This window comes from Ailuropoda melanoleuca, chromosome 13, assembly GCF_002007445.2.
Source record: "Ailuropoda melanoleuca isolate Jingjing chromosome 13, ASM200744v2, whole genome shotgun sequence".
Lineage (NCBI taxonomy): Eukaryota > Metazoa > Chordata > Mammalia > Carnivora > Ursidae > Ailuropoda > Ailuropoda melanoleuca.
Window position 1 is genome coordinate 3,205,033 of NC_048230.1, and position 25,174 is coordinate 3,230,206.

The 25,174-nt window shown below is 36.8% G+C and overlaps 1 protein-coding gene across 1 annotated transcript in view; it reads right to left on the reverse strand.

Moving 5' to 3' along the window:
- Positions 1-673: 673 nt before the first annotated feature.
- The window catches only part of CPD (carboxypeptidase D), a 72,620-nt gene continuing 48,119 nt past the window's right edge, over positions 674-25,174 (reverse strand). The window contains exons 9-21 of the mRNA XM_011232331.3: positions 24,560-24,662; positions 23,934-24,076; positions 22,110-22,279; positions 18,191-18,514; positions 16,159-16,354; positions 13,281-13,416; positions 11,860-11,991; positions 10,973-11,068; positions 10,805-10,869; positions 7,428-7,559; positions 6,716-6,901; positions 6,305-6,404; positions 674-4,798 (exon numbers count right to left, since the gene is read on the reverse strand). Of these exons, the coding sequence (XP_011230633.2) occupies positions 4,572-4,798; positions 6,305-6,404; positions 6,716-6,901; positions 7,428-7,559; positions 10,805-10,869; positions 10,973-11,068; positions 11,860-11,991; positions 13,281-13,416; positions 16,159-16,354; positions 18,191-18,514; positions 22,110-22,279; positions 23,934-24,076; positions 24,560-24,662 (2,010 nt within the window). The 3' untranslated portion in view covers positions 674-4,571. The remainder of the gene's footprint in view (positions 4,799-6,304; positions 6,405-6,715; positions 6,902-7,427; positions 7,560-10,804; positions 10,870-10,972; positions 11,069-11,859; positions 11,992-13,280; positions 13,417-16,158; positions 16,355-18,190; positions 18,515-22,109; positions 22,280-23,933; positions 24,077-24,559; positions 24,663-25,174) is intronic.

Below are 25,174 nucleotides of genomic sequence, written 5' to 3' on the forward strand. Positions count from 1 at the left end.
AGAATCAATCACAGATTGGTTCAACTCCAATGTCTGTGTTTGAATCTCCATGTTATACTTCCCCTAAAGCAGGGATTTTCTTTTTAGAGGAAGCAGCCACTATGGAAGTATGGCTTATTTTCATTTTTATTTCTCTGGTCTGGACTACGAATTCCTTGTCAGCAGAGCCCATCTTTTTACATAACTTTGCTTTCCCTCTTCCTATTGGACCAGCAGTAACACCAAATCATTGCTGAATGAAAGGGGATGGTGAATTCATCACCACTGTGCCTAAAGTGGCAGGACATATTATAGAATGTGGCTTATTTGGGAAAAAGGACAATTTTTAACAAACAAGTTTGAAATGCGCACATACACTTTTCAGTGGCCAGTTTTGTGGTGTTTGTTGTGGAGTGACTGGACATGCATCAATCTAGCTGAGCCACAAACAGAAAGGAGAACTCTGGCTACTATATGATGTAATTATTTCAGAAACAGCTTTTTTTTTTTTAGTCAATTCATGAAGACAAAAACACTCTACAGGTGACACTCTGTATTCCTAGCCTGGTACTATTTTCCCCCTAGTATAGGCAGGAAAACGAAAATACATAACTTTCAAATCGAGACAATAATTTTTTCTGATCTACTGCTTTTGAAAAAAGATTATGAGACAAAACACAAAGAAAGACAAACATCATAAAATAACTTTTATACAGGATTAGTAGATCTGTTTACATATAAAAAACAGAAAGGACCTTGTTACAATTAGATTTCACATAAATTACACAGATTGACTTTTTAAAACTACTATTCAACTTCATTTAAAGTCCCTTTTAAAAATTTCATTTTGAAGGCACAGTGCATGAAATAAACCAAAGACTGAAGCACTTGAGATGAATGAGTGTTGGGCACCTCATATAAATAGCTTTAGAATTGTTCTGGAGCCTGGGAATGTCACTCTGAAAAAATGCAGAGGTGAAAAGTTGATTTTTACTCTGAGCATAAAAAAATACCATTATGTCATACCTCCAGAAAATCTGCAGCATGGCCAGCACAGGATGTTAACTAGTACATTCATGTTACGCTGTTTATAAAAGTCATAATCATACATATTTACATAATTTATATCCAATTGCCTTAAAATGATAGCCTATTTTCAAATTTCATAATATGTTCTGTCTAATCAAAATCAACTAGGACAATATTCTGAAAATCAAGTGGAATATTAATTATTGCTAAGGATTGGAGAAATGGGTGTTGGGAGATATTTCTTTATGAACTGGAAATCCAAGTTTAATTGACATTAATCAAGGGCCCTAATCACCCCCAAAGAATCTGCTATAGTTCAAACAAATCAGAAACTCAAAGAGTTACCAAAAAGTTGCTAGGTAGAAAGTCACCGAACATCAACCACAGTGGAATTTTTTGTAGTAACAATAAATTGCTATTTTTAAAAACAATTCTACCAGAGAACCATAGGCAGGGCACCATCACAGCATTCATAACCAAGAAGCTTTTAATACAGCAGGGACAAAACCTGGCAACAAGTGCATTTCTGGCAACAAGAAGAGTAAACTACTTACTATTGAGAATAAATGGAAATGGAGGAGCAGATCATGGTTACTGAGTAACCTGGTATTAGCTCAGAAACACAATAAGCTCAGGCATAAGAACTACCTTTTATTTATTTGTCAACTCATAATTAAGTTCAATATTCATTAATCAGCAAATCCCATCCAGGTGAAAGTTACCAAAGATTAACCAATCAATCACACTGGGCCAAATATACATTATGTGTCCTTTCTGGAGGATGACAAAGTCCCAAAACAAATTCCCTCCAACGAGAATTGCAAGCATTCCTCAACTGGACGGGATCCCAAACACTAAGCAAGTGTTCAGCAAAATACATCAAAACCAAAAGGTCTTTCCATATGAAATTAACTTGAGTTTATCTTATCGAACTGCATAATCAGTACAAGTACATTTACATAGGCAGACACTTTGAAAATTACCTACTCAATCACTTTGCTTTTATTAAGGAGCTGGAAGGGAAGAAGGCTTACAAATTGATCATCAGGACAAAAAACATGCCTTATGAGTAAAGAAAGGCACAACTCAGATTTGGGCAAACTTCTTAATACTGTGATACTTACTTGACTCCATGACTCCAAGCAAAAGGAAAGTCTCTAGGAGAAACACTGAAGAAATGCATTCCCCATTCCATATGGCTTCAATGCCTTAAGCAGTTAATGTGGTCTAAGATTAGATCCACAAATAAATGACAAAGCAGGGCTGAGAACACAATCTTAGTAGTCATGATCCTATACATTCATGTTCATAGCTAACACAGGCTGAGGAGGTCTTATATTCCAGAGCAATGCATGATTTAGAAATCCATTAAAGATTCAAGATTTATAGCAGAATTTGGTTTTATTTTCAGGAAAAATTACTAAAAGAACTATTGTATGTTCATTTCTAAAAAAAATTGTATACATGCTTAAAGGCATGGACTCTAGCCACTGTGATGAACAGTTAAAGACATGGTTAATTCAAAAGAGAAATGAATTTAAAAGGCACCCTCTAGTGAAGACCAATGCTAATAAAGTAAAGGCTGTCACATCAACTTTGTTTCATTTCTACCTGCAATGTCCCAAGCGGGGCCGGCCACTCAGGCCCTTTATTGGTTTTGACTTTGCACTCTTAAAAGTAAAGCTAAAAAGAGCAGTGCCACCACATCACCCCCTTAAAGAAAATGTAAAGTATTATTAGAAGACATTAAATCATGTATATTTCATTAAGTATTAGCTGTGTATGTGGTGGGGTGAGAGTGGGTGGCAAGGGCTCAAAATTTAGAGTTGTTAATAAAAGGATTAATGTCAGAATGGCTTAACCTTGAACCACCCAAATTTATCACAGATACTCATTAACAAATGTCATGACCTCATTATTCCTGCTAAACCAAATCTCTTTATATAAAGCCACTTTGGGCGCATTCCTCACAAAACCTGGAATGACCCACATGGGTAGTAAACCACTCCGTATGAAGGCTTTGGGATGACTGATACATTAATGGATAGAGAATACAATTTGAAAAGATGAGAGCAAGTTTTTTGATCCCCTGATTTAGTACAAATTCAGCAGCAACTTAGCCATTAAAAACATTCAAAGGTATTAAACCATTAGATCATTGGTAAGACTCATACTTACAAAAAGCATTAATTCCATTGAAAAGCATGATATGACAGACACAGTAAAATGCAAATCTTTCAGGTCTCCGCGATAACCTGAGTGGCAGTGAAGATGATACTTTCTCACCACTGTGTTATAGCACACGGCAGTCCATAGTTTACATTTTTTTTAATGGAGGGAGCCATATTTAAATGTTTTCAATTAAACTTTTAACAAAACTGGTTGATTAAAAAGAGACTGTCAAATAAAACATTAGGACAAAGAACCCAATCACTTGCAGAGGCCTATATGAATAAGACGGGCCAAGCTATTTCAATAACAGTAGGATATCCATAGGCTTGAACTGGAGCATGAATGTAGATATTTTGTGTTCAAATGTCGGTTAATGAATGTGCAAGTAGGTCTCTTCCACACTTCCAGATATTTTCAGTAGAATTCAGATCTTGTACATTGCCGGGTCATCTGAAAGCCATAAGTGTACAACACAGAAAAAGGTTCAAATTTAGGAAATATTAAAGAATTAGGCATTCCTAGAATAAACTAGTGCTTCACAGATAAAAAGCAGCAGCACCTGTGGGATTTTTACCAAGTTGAAAGATATGCAACACAAGTTTTAGCTTTTGGTAGATCTCCCTCTCAGTTCTATTCAAATGGACATTTAGATCTTTTACAACAAAGTCAGTAAGTTCTCCCTTAAATGGGGGTATTTAGAACTTTGCTAAACTTTACAAGAGAGGTAGTGAAATCCTGCTTAGAGCATAGCCCACCAGTTCTGATCTAACCTTGGAACAAGCAGAAAGGCAAATGCGGAAGCCCATTTATTCATTTCCTAATGTTATATATGTATTTAAAAATCAATTCAGCCTCCATTAAACCTGAATGATAAGAGAAACTCCAGCTATTTAATAACTAGAGAAAAGTACTTCTCAGTAGGTTGAGAAAACCTTGAGTTTTTAAAGCTTTATGTCAGAATCTGACTGCTGTTCCTGCCTAAATGTTTCTGGATTCTTTTGGCCATTTAAAATAAAGAAAAAAAGCTAAAGCCACTAGTAAACACCTGATGTGCAAAATATAACATCCACTAGTTGGCTTTATGCAGTTATAACACAAGCTCCAAACAGCTCATCTTAAATTAAAAAGAAAAACAAAGTGGCTGTCCCATCTCTGCTGCATAAATAGAAAGCAGATCTTTTTTTTTTTTTTTTTTTTTTAAAGGTAAGAGTACTTAAAGGAGGGGAAGTTCAAAACTGCCAGCCAAATTCACAGAGGATACAAATTTAGCAAGTTAAATTCCCAAAGCTCTTTGAAGAAGCAAGAGAGTCTCTCTTCTTAATGCAGTGTCTCCCAAAAGGAACTGTAATTTTGCTTGGTACTTATGCTGGGAGATGTGCGAAGTCTCTGTTTCAATGTTTGCTAGAATATAACGTTTCCTCTTCAGTGTCCGTTTCATCCTGGAACTCATGGCTTAAGAGGGACTTCTTGGAGCCTGTTGACATCAGGCGAATTTCATCTTCATACTCATCATGATGCTGCCTGAGCCGATGAAAGCCATCCTTGTGTCTGTTAGACTTGATTGAGCAGATGCACCAAATAATGCAAGCTGTTAGGATCAAGGCTGACATGGTGGCACCTGCCAAACAAAATCGTCATATGAGTGGTGTTCCACTTTAAGAATCTAAATAAGCGGCTTACAATAACACCTTTTATGAGATGCCCTTTATTTTATTTTTATTTCATGCACTCAGAAACTACCTTTTATTATTACACAGGCAGTACATGTATCCTATGCAAAATTAGAAAAATACAGATCGGCAAAAACACCAAAACCCCAAACCAAATCAGCACATCACATCTCCATTAACCAGACATCATTTTTAACAACTCTCGTGAACATTCTTCCAGAGCTTTCTTCGTGCATGTGTATGCATATGCATATTTTTCTTTCACCACAATGAAACCAAACTGTCTACCATTCTACAACTGCCTCTGTATCAGTGACTTCTCCCGATCCTTTCTAGCAAATTTTACCTCATCCCAAGCGTCTCATTTATGTAAAGCATTTATACATAGGTTAACAAAATAAGAGTCTTAGTAACAGAAAATAATAAAATCATAATAAAAATTAAGTTCATGACAGCAAATGGGTGGGAAGGCCAGATTTAAACCACTGGTGACTCCTAGCTCCTATGTTTTAACCACTAAGTTATTCACACTTTATCTGGTTCAAGCTAATAACTCTTTACTTTAAACACTCCACAACAGTCTCTATGATTTGACTATGTTTCCAATATACCACTTAACTAAGAATCTCTCCTCCACACACCCTATAGTAAAACTTGGTTATTTTGGGTCAAGTCCAAATTGCACTTAGAAATGAACCGAGGTGCTCTGTGTCAAAAAGATACAATACAGCAGAGTATTTATTATTTTACCATATATTTTTTTTCTTTCTAACTTTTCAGTAATTCAAGCTATGGCACAAGTTAATCCCGGAGAAAACAGGTATTTCCTCCTTCCATGATCTTAAAAAAATAGAATATAAGTCAAAGTCCAAAGGACTTATGATCTAATATAAAGCAAATGATTCATTCAGTCAACAACTCTTCATTAAGACCCACTACATGCCAGCTTTGGTCCTAGGTGCTGGAGATATAAACTCCCTATTCTCTCAGAGTCTTTATGTTTTAGTGGGAAAGATCAAATATAGACAAGAGACTAAATATATAATATAATGTCAAGTGGTAATAAGTTCTATAATAAAAAAAAGTGGGGTGGAGAGAGTGACAAGGGTGCTATTTTAGCTAGAGTGATCAAGGAAGGCCTCTCTGTGGTGGTGACACTTGAGTACAGACCTGAAAACGTGAGGGAGCAAGCCATGAGAACATATGGGAGACCAACGTTCCAGGAAAATCCCCCAAAAAATGTTTAGATAAAGAGATATTGGAAGAAAAGGGATTAGCTTCAGGTGATTGGGGAGGCGATCCAGTCTCAAACTGAAATGTCAAAACTGGTTTTATTTATTTTTTCTTTTTTTCAAATTTTTATTTAAATTCTAGTTAGTTAACATCTAGTATAATATTGGTTTCAGGAACAGAACTGGTTTTAACTTAACTACTAAAAATTTAAATTTCTTTACCTGATACAGTTACCACAAGCTCCCTTGGCAAACCAAATATCCGGTTATCTGTGTCAAAGACTATTACCACAGAACTAGCTGCATCATGATGCACAAAGACCTGGAGGGATAAAGTGCAAGAATTATGAAAAAGTTTACTTTTCATACAATATACTTAAGGTATATTGTATCCCAGAAATATTCCTAAGGCCTTTATACTAAACCAAGGAGATGAGTCACTGTCCTCAGAAGTATACAAAATGCTATAAAAATTTCCCTTTCGTTGCTGAAGGACAGAAAGGTAACAAGATATCATAATCAAGAGTTGGTTACACATTTTATTTCTTTACTCCTCACAAGAGTTTCAGAGTAAAATGGAAGTACTATTAAGAGTAAGAATTTACAGGATACTGCTCAATTTGAATTTCTTACCTGGGAATGTTGTTGCTGATACCCATCAGCGATGGCATTGATGTTATGGACGCCTGGGGCTAACAGCACATGGAAATAACCTCCTTCTTTTGTGTGTAACTTTATTCCTTCATTGAGTACAATGACTGCTTTAGAAATTGGTTTTCCAGTCTTGTCTTTAACAAAACCATGGACTCCCTTGTGAACCTGAAAAAATATTCAAAATACAAATTTATGTTTCCAGAAATTCTCGAGGCAATAGCTTGAGGCATGACAAAAACAATAAACAAAGCAACAACAAAACCCCCATAAAACTGGCTTGTTGGTCCTTCCCCACTGACTCTCTGGCCTCATTTGCTACTCATTCCTTGCTTCCGAGCACAGAGCTGGAATAAGGGAAAAGAGAACTCTGATACAGTCAAAGCCTAAATTAGGACCCAAATCTTCTGATGGCTTGAAGATTTACTTTCCACCACAGTACCCTGTCTCTGCATGATATTCAAATGAAAAATGTGCAACATCTCACAGGGTTAAATTACCTCAATTAGAGCAGATTCCAGACATGTGCAGTCATGGCGCCTATTTAGGTGATATAAATTCAACAAAACTCTTTCTATATATATTTTTAAAAACAATATCAATTACTAGTAAAAGATTAAGAAAATGTTTTGATAAAGCTTTTCATTGAACATATTCCTGGGAGTCTGCTTCTGGTTAAAAGGGAAAGGCTCACCTCCACCAACATGCTAAGAAGAGACTTCTTATTTTCTGCCCACAAGGAAGGCAGCTGTGCTGCACTGGGAAAGTAGCAGCAGCTTGTGTATACTGTGATTTCCGGACAGTGGCCATAGGTGACACTGTAATCCTGGAATATAAAATTCAAAACAAATGTAGAAAAATTAATAAATAAAAGTAAGAATGAGGTTATGTAATCAACGAATGGGATAGAAAGAAAACCTGGGTGATATAAACAAAGAATCTGTAAAGCATTTTATAAGCAAATACAGATAAACTGCTCAGTATTACAATCAGTCGTGAACACGGCTGTTGCGAAGAGAGTCCTTGAGACGAGGGCCTAGGTCTAATTCAGTTCTGTATCTCCAGTGCTTGCCACGGTGCCTGGCAGGTAGGGGACTTATTGGGGTTTGTTGAATAAACGATTGAATAAATAAGTGTATGCGGATGGCCAGCTTCCCTCTCAACTTCAGAACTTCATCGCCGTTCTCGGAGCTTGGAGGCAGGAGCACAAGCACTTGTCCTCTGCTACCTTCACCCCGCTGGTGACAGCAGCCACTGCTTCCCAGACAGTAATTCTCCAGGCACAGGAACTGCTTGTGTGGACAGGTTCCAAAACCTAACTTATCACCTTTCCCCCCCAAACCTGTCTTTTTTCCTTATTCAGTTAACGGTATCTACTCATGTTCTCACGCAGACACAAAATCTCGTCTCCGAATTCAGTTTCTCACCATCAACCATAATTTGCCAAATCCTGTCATTTCCACCTCTGCAATATCTCTGTAACTTCATCCCTTGCCTCCATTCCCATTGTCACCTCCCTAATCCAGGCCCTCATTGTTTCTTGTCCCCATTTCTGTCCCCTATTTCTGTCCCCACCCGTCTCCCTGCACCACAGTCTCTCCTTCCTCCCGACTATCTTAACCCGCTGCTGTGAGATTAATTTTTCCATAGCACAGTTCCGATCATGTTACTACACACCTGCTCAGAACCTTCAGTGGCTGAAGTATTCAGAGTCCCAAGCTCTCTTTCCATTCTTGTCTTCTGCTGCTCTCCATTACACCTCCTGTTCTAATTAATGAGACTGCTTACTGACCTCTGCCCATACTGCTTCCTCTTTCTGGAATGTTCTGCTTCACCATCTCTACATCCCAAATGCCATTTCCTCTATGAAGAGAAGACTATATCTTCGAATGTATGTAATCTTTTCTGTCTTTAATTTCTCATGGCACACTGAGAGTTGCTCTCTCTGAGGCCAAATCAATTAATTCTGTAACATAGTTATTTGTAAATGGAGTAGGAAATATATTTTATTTATCACTGGTAGAGCAAAGTGCCTCACACACAGTAAGTTCTTAGTAAATAAAGGAGGGAAGGCAGGCAGAGATGAGAATGAAGTCAAATTTCTAGTTGCATATGTTAATGAAATGATGAGCTAACCACCCATCTGCTAACAGCTCCTTAGTAATTTGAAGTGGATGGATAACCAATTAAAATACCATCAGAAAGAAATTAAAGAAGACTTAAGTAATTAGAAAGACGTAACTGAGTTTATGAATAGGAAGACAATACTACTGAGATGTCAATATAACCCAAAGTGATCTACGGATTCAACACAACTCTTAACAGAATTCCAACAGCGTTTTTTGAAAAGAAAGAAAGGCCAATCCACAATTCAAATGGAATTGCAAGGAGCCCTGAAAAGACAAAAACAACCTTGAAAAATAAAAAGGTTGGAGTACTCACACTTATTAATTTCAAAACTTACTACAAAGCTACAGCAATCAAAACAGGGATATTGGGAGAAGAATAGACATAAAGACCAAAGAAACAGAATTGAGAGTCCAGAAATAAACCCATACATCTATGGTCAACTGATTTTTGACAAGGGTGCCAAGACCATTCAATGGGGGAAAGAACAGTCTTTTCAACAAATGGTGCTTGGACAATTAGATTTCCACATGCAAAAAAACCAAAGTTGAACTCCTACTTCCCACCACATATAAAAATCAACTTAAGATGTATCAACGACCTAAATACAAGAGCTAAATCCATAAAACTCATAGAAGAAAACATGGAGATAAATATTCATGACCTTGGACTTGTCTATGAATTCTTAGATATGACCACAAGAGCATGAGCAGCAAAAGAAAAAACAGATAAATTTGACTTTATCAAAATTAAAAACTTTTGTACATCTAAGGGTATTGCTAAAAAAGTGAAATGACAACCTACATAATGGGAGAAACTACTGGCAAACCAAACAAATGATGTGTTTAGCATCCAAAATAAATAAAGAATTCTTACAACCCAACAACAAAAAGAAAGCAACCCAATTTAAACATAGGCAATGGAATAAAAAAAAAACAAAAACAAAATAGGCAATGGAGAAACAGACATTTCTCTAATGAAAATATACAAATGGTCAATAAGCACATGAAAAGATGCTCAACTTTATATTAGTCTTCAGAGAAACGCAAATCAAAACTACAATGAAATAGCACTTCACACCTGTGAGGATGGCTATAATTTAGAAAAAAAAAAAGAAACGAAAATAACTAGTGTTGGGGAGGACGTGGAGAAATCAGAACCCTCGTACATTGTTGGTGGGAATGTAAAACAGTTTAGCTGCTGTGAAAAACAGCTTGTTGGTTCCTCAAAAAGTTAAACATAGAATTTGGACATGACCAGCAATTTTCCAGCTAGGTATGTACCCCCGAAGAACTGAAAACAAGGGTTCAAACTTAACAATTGTACACAAATGTTCATTGCCTGTTCTCAATAACCAAAAGGTACACAAAACTTAAGTGTCCATCAACAGATGAAATGATAAACAAAATGTGATATACATACAATAGCACATAATTCAGCCATAAAAAGGACTGGAGTACGGATACAGGCTAACAAAACAGATGAACCCTGAAAACATTATGCTAAGTGAAAGAAGCCAGGCACAAAAGGACAAATATTGTATGATTCCACTCACAAGAAATATCTAGAATAGGCAAAAACACAGACATAGAAAGTAGAGAGGTTACCAGGAATCGGGGGTTACCAGTGGAATCGGGAGTTATTGTTAGCAGATGCAGAGTTTCTGTTTGGGGTGATAAAAATGCTTTGGAAATAGATGGCTTAGAATGGTGATGACTGCACAACACGTCAATGTAATTAATGTCACTGAATTGTACAATTAAAAATGATTATAATGGCAAAAAAAAACCACAAAAAAAATGCTGTCAGAGGTTGAGGGCTGTCTTGTCAAGAAAGCCATGAAGCAGGTGCCATTCACTTTGATTATATCAGAAAAGTCACTTATTCTGTCACTCAATGGCCAATAATTATAATTCTATTCTCACCGTATCCTAGAGAGCATACCTTCATGCTGCCCAGGTGACTATGCCATTCTGCTCCACGCATTACACCTCCTGGGATATTCTCATCTATAGAAGTATTGAGAGATACAGGATCAACAAGACCTTAAGGTAAGACACCCTCTACCCCCCAAAAGCAGCAATAATAACAAAGGGTATGGAAAATACCTACCTGATTTATTTGGGCAACTGGGCTGGCCCATGTGCATGGACGGATGATTATTTGCATAAAGAGATGCCAAATGCTTCAGAGTCTCTTTGTTTTCCACTATAAAAAGAAAAATTCAGAAGTCAGAGAAATCCAAAAGATTTTATTCCAAGTTCAATTTCACGGATACGAAAATCATCTTTCTCTCCTTCTAGTAAATTCTGTACCCCACCAAAGTCTATTGAGGAGTTATTACAATTAACCACATTGTTCTGTTCAGCTCAGGATAATCAGGCAGAGAAGATATACGTCTTCCTTATATTAAAAGGTAATAATGGTTAGATTACACAAGAGGCTACCACACTAAAATACAAACTTGTTTTGGTATGTTTTACTACATTTTAGGGCAACTGTGGCCTAAAAACAATATTTCTTATAAGCTGCATTGAAAGCAACACAAACTATCTCCATATATAAAGGTCCCAGAGAGATTCGACAAGCAATTATTAACCTCATCTAACGGTCAACCTGTCAGTCAAGGTTTAAAGCAGGGGAGGGCGATTCTGTATTGTTAATATTTGGTTACATATAATAATGAGTTTCTTGAGGCAGGCATTATGTTTTATTCACTTTTGTCTACAGACATAATAATTGTTCAATAAATGCTTGGGAACTAAATTGAACAAATGTGACAAGATGGCTACACTCAATAAAGCTAGCTCATCATTAGATCTGACCTCTCTCCTCCATGTAACTAAGCTGCTGATATATTACAATTTTCCTAGGTTGGTTATTTGCTCATGGAGTATGCTCAAACGCTCACGAGTTTAAAAGAATTTAGAAGGGACATTACCTAGTTGGAATTTCTATCTAAGCTTGAATAGTATATAATAAACTGACATTCTACATACCTGTTTGTACTGGTTTGTCATATGGGTATGTGACCAGCACTGAACCACCATCTAAAGCAACAGAAAGACTGAAGTCCTGTTTCTGAATCAAATTTTCAATGATGGCTTTAGTCTCAGGCTGGGAGGCATTATCTAAAAAATACAAAAGTCGAATATAAAATATCAAGTTTTAAAATTTTAGTATGAATAGCTATGAAAATATTCTCTACATGAACACAATCAGAGGCTAATTTTAAAAATCTGTATATAAACACTTTATTACTCCATAAGCCACTATCTAAACAGCATGAAAGATACACTCTAGAAGGTAGATTGAGTTTTATATACTTCAGATGATGTGTAAAGGTTAATGATCTAAGCAAATTTAAGAAAATTCTTACTGGAAACAAAAAGGAACGGGTATAGCCTCTTTTAAAAGATAATATCAGGGGCGCCTGGGTGGCACAGTGGTTGAGCGTCTGCCTTCGGCTCAGGGCGTGATCCCGGCGTTATGGGATCGAGCCCCACATCAGGCNTTTTTAAAAAAAAAAAAAAAAAAAAAAAAAAAAAAAAAAAAAAAAAAAAAAAAAAAAAAGATAATATCAAGAATATATAACCTATCTTTGAAAGAAAATAAAATTTTCAGAAATCAGGATGTTTTCTGTAGTGCTTTTTGCAAAAGCAAAAAGTTAGAAAGAAACTAAATGTCCAATAGTAGGAAAATTGTTGAATAAACTTGGAGTATTAACAGCATACTAGGGGCGCCTGGGTGGCACAGCGGTTAAGCGTCTGCCTTCGGCTCAGGGCGTGATCCCGGCGTTCTGGGATCGAGCCCCACATCAGGCTCCTCTGCTATGAGCCTGCTTCTTCCTCTCCCACTCCCCCTGCTTGTGTTCCCTCTCTTGCTGGCTGTCTCTATCTCTGTCGAATAAATAAATAAAATCTTTAAAAAAAAAAAAAAACAGCATACTAAGATGTCATTAACAAGAATGTATTAGAGATTTATAAGTACTGAAATAGAAAGGTATCAGTGTTATACTCAATGAAAAAAGTTGCAGAACAATATGTATAGTTGATGATCCTATTTAAGTCAATAAGAAAGACTCCTTCAAATCAACATACACATACAGCACGTGCGCGCGCATGTATTTGACTACACGTGTATACGGGGGGATAGAGAGAGAAAATATACTTATCTGTACGGCTAGTGATGGAACCCCTCCAATATTATTGATTGAATTACTAAGAAAAAAACTTGAATTACTTTTGCAAACGATAGAGGAGAAAAATTTGACAAGTTTCTAGCTTGTCACTTATACCTTATGTGTACAATCTAGAAGGAAAGTAACCCCATTACTCATCTACACAATCTATCAATTTTCTTAGTAAAGAAAAATAAAATTATCTGCAAAGTACTTTAATGGCCTAAAAATTAGGCTTACTTGCGAAGTCTGTATCCAAGTCTTTGCCATGAGCATTTGTTTGTCCTCTCTTTGAAGTACAGTCTTTCTCTTGTGCCCTCTCTCGCCCATCTGGATTCAGAGAAGGGACAATCACAATTCTAGTCCTGTCAACCAGCTAAAACAGAAGCAGAAATCAGTTAGTTCTATGTGGAATCATAAGATACCCTCCCATGCCTCAAACAGAAAGTCTTTCTTGTTTTAAACAGATTTAAAAGGTAGGACTAAAAATAGATAGATAGATAGATAGATAGATAGATAAGAAAAAGAAAGAAAGAAAGAAAGAAAGAAAGAACGAAAGAAAGAAAGAAAGAAAGAAAGAAAGAAAGAAAGAAAGAAAGAAAATTCTGTTGCTCCAAATAAATTGAAAAAGAAATGAAAAACCACTACACAACTAATATTCCCAGAGACCTCCTGATGACTTACAAAGGCGTCAGAAACCACTGCAGGCTAAATCCAGCCAGCTGCTTGCTATTGTAAATAAAGTTTTATTGGCACACAGCCATGCCCATTCATATGACTGTTTCTGTGCTGCAATGGCAGAGCTGAATAGTTGCAACACAGAACAGCTGTTCCACAAAGCCTAAAGTATATACTATTCGTCCCTTTACAGAAAACGTTTGCTGACCACTGGCTGAAACCAATAATAATAGTTAGACTATATTTTCCAGATTAAAAACTGAAATGCAGGGGCGCCTGGGTGGCACAGCGGTTAAGCGTCTGCCTTCACGCTCAGGGCGTGATCCCGGCGTTATGGGATCGAGCCCCACATCAGGCTCCTCTGCTGTGAGCCTGCTTCTTCCTCTCCCACTCCCCCTGCTNAAAAAAAAAAAAAAAAAAAGGTAGATATTTATTTTACTCATAATAATTTCTCCTCCGGGTAATCCATAAGCATCAATACCTACATATGTGGCATTAACTAATTTCTGATATACTTCATCCTATATATTCCTTTTTTTTTTAAAGATTTTATTTATTTATTTGACAGAGAGAGACAGCCAGCGAGAGAGGGAACACAAGCAGGGGGAGTGGGAGAGGAAGAAGCAGGCGCCCAGTGGAGGAGCCTGATGCGGGGCTCAATCCCAGAACGCCGGGATCACGCCCTGAGCCAAAGGCAGACACTTAACGACTGCGCCACCCAGGTGCCCCTGTCCTATATATTTCTGATAGTAAATCAGAATAGATGATCCCTGCCTTATTTATTCTGTTAAAATAGTCTATAGGTTGAAAATATTGGAGACCCTAAATTCATTGGTTCTTAACTTTCTCCCCTGAGAGAGAGACTTTTTTTCTAAAGTGTACACGCTTGGGCTTCGCTACAGGTCTCTGGGTATGTGTATATTTTCTTGAACTTGCCAGATAATTCTGACTGTTACTTATCTCAAAACAAATGTCAACCTAGAGTAAGATTGCTAGCTCAAGCCTAATTAGATCAAGTGAGGCAAATTCTCATAAACTAGAAGTTTTGAAATTCCTGGTAGGTATTTCACCTAGGACATACGGCCTCTTATAACCATAATATCAGTAGGTAGCAATATGGTCAAATATGAGAATAACCTAAGGAGGTTTTAAAGGAATACTGATGTCTTGGGGATGGGGCCCCGGGATTCGTATTTTTAAAAACTTCCCAATGTTTCTAATGTGTAGGCAGGCTTGAGAACCAGTATCTTAGATACTGTCCCATTTTTTAAGAAAAGAACAACAACAAAAAATGTCCTTGGGATACTCCTTACAACTCACATTAAGAAATCAATATGATTTGCGTTGCTGAAAATGGTAAAATAATTTTTGGTCAAGTCTGATTGAAGTTCATCTCACCTAATCCCTTAGGTGCTTTCTGATCCTCATCATGACATAAATTCTTCCCAAATGTCTTTTAGGGGAGGCAGTATGGCACAACAAAACAGCATAGACTTTACAGTGAGACACACTTGGGTTTAAATCCTAGTTTTACCACATACTAGCTGTGTGACCTCCTGTAAGTTATCAAATATCTCTGCCTCAGTTTTTACATCTATAAAAAGAAGATAACATAAATTGAGGATGACATTATGATACATGTAAGGTATTCAGTATAAGCACCTGACACACAGTAGGTATTAAACAAATATTAGTTCCTTTCCCCCTTCCTCAAGTCTATATGGACAGTGCCACTTAGTGAGTGCTCTAGCAGGATGCACACTCTCTCCTTCCTTTCTCTAAGACAACACAGAACTAGGTTGTTAATCATATATGACAAATTCTCTGGATCAAAGTTCTTTTCTGTAGTCATGGGTGGCTAAAGTAGACAACGCCATACTGCTTTTTCTAAAAATCTCTTAGCAGCCAAGATGTCCAATAATTTTGAACTATTTACATGAAAAGAAAAGCTATTTGTCTTCCACTTCATTTTCAATATAGTATCCTAATTATAAGTAACTAGCAATTGGAATCCCTCAAGTTAGAATGTACAGAATGGTGAGTAAAGACTGGAACAGTAATCTGACTATTAAATAAAGGAATCAAGGATTGAATGTAAATCTTTAGTATTTTTTCTTCTATGCCTCCTAATTACCCACAAAGAAATATAACAGAAAGACACTATTAACAATGAGTATAGAAAAAGATGGTCCATTTTTTAAAAAGTTTGTAATGCACTAAAAGTGTCTCTGTGTAATATCCAACAGGAAATGAAAAGATTTTTTTAGAGTAAACTCTAGGTCCAACATGGGGCTTGAACTCACAACCCTGAGATTAAGAGTTACAGGTTCTATCGACTAAGCCAGCCAGGTGACCCTAAAAATTTTTAATGGTGCATTGATCTCAGTGTGTGACTAAGCTTTTTCCTTCTAAAGCATGTCAAAACAGGCTATTCTCTTACTTGAGTAACAGCTGGGTTCTTTTTGTAGTTTAGGCAGAGAAATTCCGCCAGAGCCAAAAGTAGTTCAGTTCCAACTGGAGCATTTCCATGGATACCAGCCACAAAACGGATTTTTGGTTCTTCGGGCTCGGATATGTTGGGCTTATTGGAGATTTCGAGGGACCAAATGTGACGATACTCAGAGCTCTGTCCCAAACTTTCAAAAAATCAGAAACAAAAGGTCAGAAGTAATCAAGCATTATGTTAATGTTGACATACAGATTTTTTAAAAAGACATGAGAACAAACGTGAAAAGCCTTTAAAAGTCTTTGAAGAATGAATCATTGTGCCAGAAAACCCTAAGAAAATTAGTTTTCCTTGACCAAAGAAAATCAAATACAAGTGAGATATTACCAGATTTAGGAAAGAGTATGATGTGGTTCACTGTTCCTCCAAATTCAGTCATTCCTATACCATCGTCACAATATTTGCACTACCTTCTATAATCTGTACTACTATTTAGCTAACACATGTCTTTTAAATTAACTCACTTAAATTTTCTATTATGAAAAAATTTATATATACACAAATGTACAGAACCTTACATTCTAAATGTAAATGAATTTACATAAATAAGAAACTTTATACTTTATTGTAAATGCAATACCAGTATTGCAGCAAAAATCATTTAAAGTGCTGGGCTTGCCCAAGAGCTCGGAGCTTAAGGCCTGCTTCTTTGAAACAAAGGGAGATTTACAAGAGTTATATAGAAAAAAATATTAGCATTAAATTGAGAAGGGTTAGAACAGAAAAATTATTGGTTTCCCATGATTCTATTCAGTGCTACTTCGTGCCCATTGGTGGACCACCTAAAACTGTCTTGTGTCTCACCACTGGCACGTGTTGCATATTTGGGGGAAAATATTTAACTAAGAAGTGCATCTTGAATTGGAAGGTTAAAAAAAACCTTAAATGAACTAAGTAACAGATAGCAAACATATTATCCAATTTTTCATTTATTTTAAAACAAGAAAGTCTGTAAGCTCTATACAGCACTAAGACGGACAATATTAAAACCTGAATTGGGTAGAAATATTTAAGAATCAGTTGAGGAAGAGAGGTAATAGGTATTGCCAAAGCAAATACCACTCTTTGCATCTAGGAACATTATAAACCAGTATTTGAGAAGCTAAATGTACTGGTAAAATCAGAAGGACCAATGAAGAAAAGCACAGTAAAAACGTCAAAGTCTAGGTAATGTCCCTTAGGAATGTAGTAGAGAACTATAATACAACCTCAGGGAAAAATGTAGAGTGAAGTCCTCACTAGGCAAACAGTAGGAATCAACAAATCAAGAAAATAATTTTCGAGTAACTGTACAAGACCTAAAGAAGATTTACAATCAAACAGCAAAAGTGAGGCAGAGCAGCCACAGAAAGCAAACATATAGGCTGGCCCAGCATCAGTTTTACTTAAGCCGGTACTGAGTGTTTTTCCAGGACCCTCAACACATACTGTCCCTAGGTCTTCAGGGAATAGCAACTGTGAATAGAGATGAGGGTGCAGAAAATGACAGCAACCAGGCTTCATTTTCTAGTTGGAAAAAAAAAAAAAAAAAGAAAGATCCCTGACAGGTGAGCTCACAGTTCCAAATTTGTCCCTTGCCCTCAGCAAAATAAAACAAACGAAGTAACGGTCAGGACATGAATCTGCAGCCAAGAAGTGGAGAGCGTTTTTAATTCAGTCAAAGTAATCATTAGGAAGAGTCATTTTACATTTCCAGGTGGCACAGACCATCCATTGCTAATTTAACAAGTAATTCTCCTCCAATGTTCCTCATAAAATTTCCCAGAGTCAGTGTTAGAAAGCTCTCTAAGCAGTATCTGTTTCAAAATAAGTAAACTCCAATTCTCTCTATATGCAGCTCCCAAATAAATTACAAGAACCATTCAACACTGAATGGTTGAATGTAACTTCTTAAAAAAAAAAAAAAAAAAGGAAAGGAAGAAAGAAAGAAAGAAAGAAAGAAAAGCAGTGAGAGAGTGGCACTTACTTGGTGAGATTTGTGATGTGTGGGTAGTTCATCACAAGTCCTCTCAGAAACTCTGATAAGTCTTTGTATGAATGGTACCGATAGAGAGCCAGATTTGAGGAGGACCGTAACAGGAGGCCTTCCAAACCATTCTCAGCTGAAAGGTCTTTAATTAAAGCTTCAAACTCTTTAGTAGTTGGATCACTGACATCATCAGTGTTGGTGCTATCCCCCTTTCCTTTCTTTGATTCATTGCTTGAATCTGCTGAAGATCGAACAAGTGTGAAGTTGACCTGAATAGCACCTTCACTCCTCACAGTCACATTCTTGGTCACTGGATTATACCTGTAATAAAGGAGAGATCAGAGCCAGGCTTCTGCAGTGGGAGTACCCAGACCCTGGGGAAACAGAAGTCTGCAGAGGATATGTGAATTCTTGAGATAAATCCTGTGAGAGTCAAATATGTAACTTTGTGATAATTTATTATTTGTTTTAAACGTTAACAAATAACCGACATGGGTAGACTGTAAAATGTGAATGAGTTTTTAAGATTAAATATATGACTTCAAAAGAAAGTTTGTATTTGCAGTAAATACCTCGTGTCTCCTGGATTCTGAGTTCACTTGTCTGTCATCAGGGTATATGGTTGGAAAAATTCGAGAGGTACTAACTTAGGACATTATCTACCAAATGCATGATTCCTGGCCTATTTTTCAGATATCCTGCTGTTTTTGTTTTTCTAATACTATGACAAAATGGAAAAAAAACAGAAAAGATCTCATTTCTCATTAGTGTGAAATTCTAACCATCCATTTTACAGACCATTAGATATTTGAAATACTTTTTTTTTTAAAGGTAGCAGTAACTATAAATGTTTTCATGTACTTATCCTTACTTCAATTTAATGTCCAAACTAACTCTTCAGAAATAAGATAGCCAGTAAGGGGGGGTGATATCCACTGGTTTCATCTACACTTATTAAAACACAAAAAAGAAAACTACAGGAGGGTAAAAATGATAAGCTTCAAATTAAACAGTCAGGTGTTTTGTAAAGGATGGGGGGAAAATTAAGTTTTTTTCCAAAGAAAAAAGTCATAAGTTCATTTTCTCTTTTTGAGTAAATATATCTTTGTAGAAATAAAACTTATAAAAAAGAGGAAAATTGCCTTAGAGAATTAGAAATAAGAAAGACTATTTCACCAAAGCAACAGCTCAACATAAGGCCATATATGAAAAACCCACAGCTAACATCATACTCAATGGTGAAAAGCTGAGAGCTTTTCCTCTAAGATCTGCAACAAGACAAGGATATCCACTCTTGCCACTTTTATTCAACATAGTACTAGAAGTCCTAGCCACAGCAATCAAACAAACAAACAAGAGAAATAAGAGGCATCCATATTGGTAAAGAAGTTAAACTGTCACTATTTGCAGATGACATGATATTGTACATAGAAATTCCAAAAGGCTACCCCCAAATCTACTAGAAGTAATAAACAAATTCAGTAAAGTTGCAGGATATAAAATACCCAGAAATCAGTAGCATTTCTATACATTAATAACAAAGTAGCAGAAAGAGAAATTAAGAAAATAACTCCATCTACAATTGCACCAAAAAGAATAAAACTTAACCAAAGAAGTGAAAGACCTTTACTCTGAAAACTATAAAACACTGATGAAAGATATTGAAGATGACACAAACAAACTGAAAGATATTCTATACTCATGGATTGGAAGAATATTGTTAAAATGTCCATTCTACCTAAAGCAACCTACAAATTCAATGCAATCCCTATCAAAATACCAACAGCATTTTTCATAGAACTAGAATAAACAGTATTAAAATTTGTAGGACCACAGAAGACCCCGAATAGCCAAAGCAATCTTGAAAAAGAAAAACAAAGCTGGAGATATTACAATTCTAGATTTCAAGGGATACTGCAAAGTTGTAGTAATCAAAACAGTATAGTAGTGGCACAAAAACAGACACAGATCAATGGAATAGAATAGAGAACCCAGAAATAAATCCATACATATATTGTCAATTAATCTATGACAAAAGAGGCAAGAATATACAAAAGGGAAAAGGTAGTCTCTTCAATAAATGGTGCTGGGAAAACTGGACAGCTACATACGTAAGAATGAAACTGGACCACTTCCTTACAGCATACACATAAATAAACTCCTTACAGCATACACATAAACTCAAAGTGGATGAAAGACCTAAATGTGAGACCTGAAACCATAAAAAAAATCCTAGAAGAGAACAGAGGTAGTAATTTTTCTTATATTGGCCATAGAAACATTTTTCTAGATATGTCTCCTAAGGCAAGGGAAACAAAAGCAAAAATAAATTATTGGGACTACATCAAAGTAAAATGCTTTTGCACAGTGAAGGAAATCATCAACAAAATAAAAAGGCAACCTACTGGATGACAGAAGATATTTGCAAATGATACATCCAATAAGGGGTTAATATCACAAATGTATTTAGAACTTCTACAACTTAACACCAAAAACCCCCTAACAATCTGAATAAAAATTGCCATAGGACCCAAACAGACATTTTTCCAGAGACGATATCCAGATGGCCAACAGGCACATGAAAAGATGCTCAACATCACTCATCATCAGGGAAATGCAGATCAAAACCACGATGAGATACCATCTTACCCCTGTCAGAATAGCTAAAATCAGGAAGACAAGAAATAACAAGTGTTGGTGAGGAGGTGGAGAAAAAGGAACCCTTTTACACTGCTGGGGGGAATGTAAATTGGCACAGCCACTGTGGAAAAATGTATGGAGGTTCCTTGAAAAATTAAAAATAGAAATACCCTATGATCCAATAATTCCATTATTGAGTATTCACCCAAAAGAAACAAAAACAGTAAATCGAAAAGATACATACCACTATGCTTATGCAGCATTAGTTACAATGGCCAAGATATGGAAACAACCTAAGTGTCCACCGATAGACCAATGGATAAAGAAGATGTGGTGTACATACACAATGGAATATTATGCAGCCATAAAAAGAATGAGATCGTGCCACTTGTCACAACATGGATGGACCCAGAGAGTATTATACTCAATGAAGTCAGTCAGAATGAGAAAGGCGAATACCATATGATTTCACTCAGATATGGAATCTCAGAAAAATGAATGAATGAATGAATGAAAAGCAGAAACAGACCCATAAATACAGAGAATAGTCTGATGGTTGCAGGGGGCAGGTGGGCAGAATGGGTGAAGGGGAGTGGAAGATACAGATTTCCAGTTACAGAATGAATAAGTCACAGGAATGAAAGGTACAGACAGGAAATACAGTCAATGGTACTGTAATAGTGTTGTATGGTGACCGGTGGTAGCTGCACTTGTGGTGAGCAGAGCATAATGCATAGACTTGTTGAATCACTATGTTGTACATCTGAAACTAATGTAACGTTGTGTGTCAACTACACTCAAATTAAAAAAATTTTTTAAATAAAAAAAAGAGAATGGTTTAGGTGAGGATAGAAAAAAAAAAGTGTGTGAAAAGCTTTAAAAAGGAACAAATGTAAAGTGGTGGTATTTATTGGACAACATGACTAGAAGTATGCAGCAGAACAGGAGTCCTTTTCCCCCAACTAACAGGTACTTCCCAGAACTGTTACCAGTTAGTGAAGGAATCACTCACTACATCTTTACATCTGGACAGGGGGCAGGGGACCTGAGAAGAGAAGGCCACTGTTCAAAGGGCAAAATTTCACAGATTTCTTAAATCTGATAATTTATATACTCACTTTATCACTAGAGGAGAATCAAATGTGTAACCAGTTCTAAACTTCCCAGCATTAAACTCAAGGTTGCTTGACTTCTCTAGGGCTGACAATAATCTTCTAGAATAGAACCATGTTTATCTTTCCTCAAGCGCTTAATATCAAAGTATTCAGTCACTCACCCTCGAGCAGATGCTGTGATTTTATAAGTTCCTGGAACCAAGAGACGCCAGTAATCTCCAGTTTTGTAGGTAGTCACTGGGTGATTAATTTCAGCAACACTAATCGTGGCATTTAATATACCCCTGCCATCGGTGGCATCTAGGACAAATCCTTTGACACCCTGATGAACCTGGATAAAGTACAAGGATACCCAGATGTCAATGGTAAAGATCATCATCTAATTATTTTGGGAGCTCATCTCCAAAATAACAGATTGATAATAAAGTAAACATGTGGAACAAATAGGAATTTAGGAGTTGAGAGTAAAGCTAAATGTAAACACCCATTAAGCAAAACATTTTAGTTTCTGAAAGGTTAATTTTTCATAGCCTAGGTTTGTCTTTATCATGAGGAATATAATTAAGTCTGTATAAACTTTAGCACATCTGGCAATTTCAGTATATAGGACATTCTACAAGAAAATTGTCCTGCCCTATTTCTTTTCAAAGATTTTATTTATTTATTTATTTGACAAAGAGAGAGACAGCACAAGCAGGGGGAGCGGGAGAGGGAGAAGCAGGCTCCCCGCTGAGCAGGAAGACCAATGAGGGTCTCGATCCCCAGACCCTGGGATCACGACCCGAGCCATAGCAGCTGCTTAACCGACTCAACCACCTAGGCGACCCCTGTCCTGCCCTCTTTAAAAGGGTAATATCAGGGGTGTCTGGATGGCTCAGTAAGTTGAGCGTCTGACTCCTGATTTCAGCTCAGGTCAAGATCTCAGGATCAAGAGACTGAACCCTGCATCGAGCCCCATTTCGAGCCCCATGTTGGGGCTCCACACTCAGCAGGGAGTCTGCTTGAGATGCTTTCCTCTGCCCCTCCCCCTGCTTGCTCACACTCTCTTTCTCTCAAATAAATCTTTAAAAAAAATAAAAGGGAAATGTCATTTTTAAAAAACAGAAGGACTGTTCTAGATTAAAGTGAGTAAAGAGATAAAATAATCAAATGCAATACATAACCTTGACTAGATCCTGGTTCTAAAATATAGCTATGAAAAGACATTTTGGGGTAAAAGAGAGGGAAATTTGGATGTGGACTAGGTACTAGGTAATAGTAGAGAATTACTATTAATTTTCTTTGGTGAGATAATGGCACTTGAAGATGTCATATAGGAGAATATCCTTATTCTTTTTTTTTTTTTTTTAAGATTTTATTTATTTATTTGACAGAGATAGAGACAGCCAGTGAGAGAGGGAACACAAGCAGGGGGAGTGGGAGAGGAAGAAGCAGGCTCCCAGTGGAGGAGCCTGATGTGGGGCTCGATCCCAGAACGCCGGGATCACGCCCTGAGCCGAAGGCAGACGCTTAACGACTGAGCCACCCAGGCGCCCCGAGAATATCCTTATTCTACAAGATCTATTCCAGAAGCTCTGGATGGCTCAGTCAGTTAAGCATCTGACCTGGGCTCAGATCATTATCTCGGGGTCTTGGGATGGAGCCCCGCATGGAGGCTTGCTTAAGGCTCTGCACTCAGCAGGGAGTTTGCCTGTCCTTCTGCCCCTTGCCCTGCTTGTGCATGCTCTCTCTCTCAAACAAATAAATAGAATCCGTTTTTTTTTTTAAAGCAAATCACCACCAGCCTGCTTAATCATTTTCTACTCCTCCCCATGCATACAAATAAACTCATTTTCATCCACGAATTTTCTAGATAAACACACTAAAACATGAATAGGCTAAATTCAGAAGTGTGTATTTGAAAATCACTGTGTGAAAACCAAATGTACACATAAAACTATTCTTGCTCTTGGGAGAGATTTCATACTTCACTCCTAAATAGTTACCTGTTTCATAAACTGGATTAGAGATCTTCGATTCTGTTCCCAAAATTTTGGCAGATCTTTCTCAAATGGGTATTTCACACAACCTAGCTCAATAGTTACTTCAAAGCAATTTGTCTGTAAATAGTTCCAGTCCTGCATACCACCTAAAGGATAAAAAATTAAAATCCATTAACTCTGAAGAAGAGGAACTAGATCAGATCCCAAAAAGTAACCAACATTCCTAGTAAAAAAGCCAAATCCATCTTTTCTCAGCATTGGTTGAAAAAAAGTAATATGTTCATTTGAGAGCTCTTGATGCTTACGGTACAGGTAAGACACCTGTACTTTCATGTTCAAGAAGAATTCAAGTGTAGCTTACCCACTTCTTATTAGCACACCTAATTAACAGCCAGAAGTAAAGTATAACACTTTCATGAAGTTTTAGTACAATCTCTTTACTCAAAGCTCCAAGTGTATTAAATTTAAAAATAGCTGAAAAGGTTATTTGAATGTTTTAAATTATTTAAACAATGTTTTTTAAAAGAATGATAGTTTTCTCAAAATTAAAAAATCAATAAGAAGCAGCATCATCCAGGGGGACAGAAAATCCATCAAGTTATATGGCACTGATATGAAAGAATGTTTACCTGGGACATTATACCAACTAGCTCCATTTGTTATTCCATGAGGAAAATACTCATTCGGGTACATGTTCTTGCAAGGTCTCCCTTGAAACATCCGGGAATTTTCCTGAAAAAAAAAAATTAAGAATCTTTACTTGTATTTGTTTGCACCACAGGAAGGATAAGAAAAATAATAAAAGTGGTTACCAATAGGGTGTATGTGGAGGTGGGAATGGGGTGAGTGGAGCCATGGGAAGCTCTGAGACTTTTTAATGTATAACTTTCTATGCCATTTTGATTGTTTACTAATATGAACTTATTACCTACTTTTAAAAATCAAAATTAAACGTGTTCTGTAAAAAAATGGACTTTATGGCTTGCAGTTACAAGTAATAGAAAACCCAACTCAATCCCTCTCCAAAAAAATCCCACAAAAAAGTGTTCATATTCATGTTTTCATGTTTTCAAGAAGCTTGAAAGTCCCGAAGATAATTTACGCATGATGTGGAGTAAGCAGCTTTCTCTCCCTTCCAGATGGTCCCTCTGCATTCTGTACTGTTACAACAGGTTGCATTGTTTTCTTCCCTACAAACAAGACACTACTCCCTGAAACAGCATGCGTCTTTGCGTCTCCAGCAT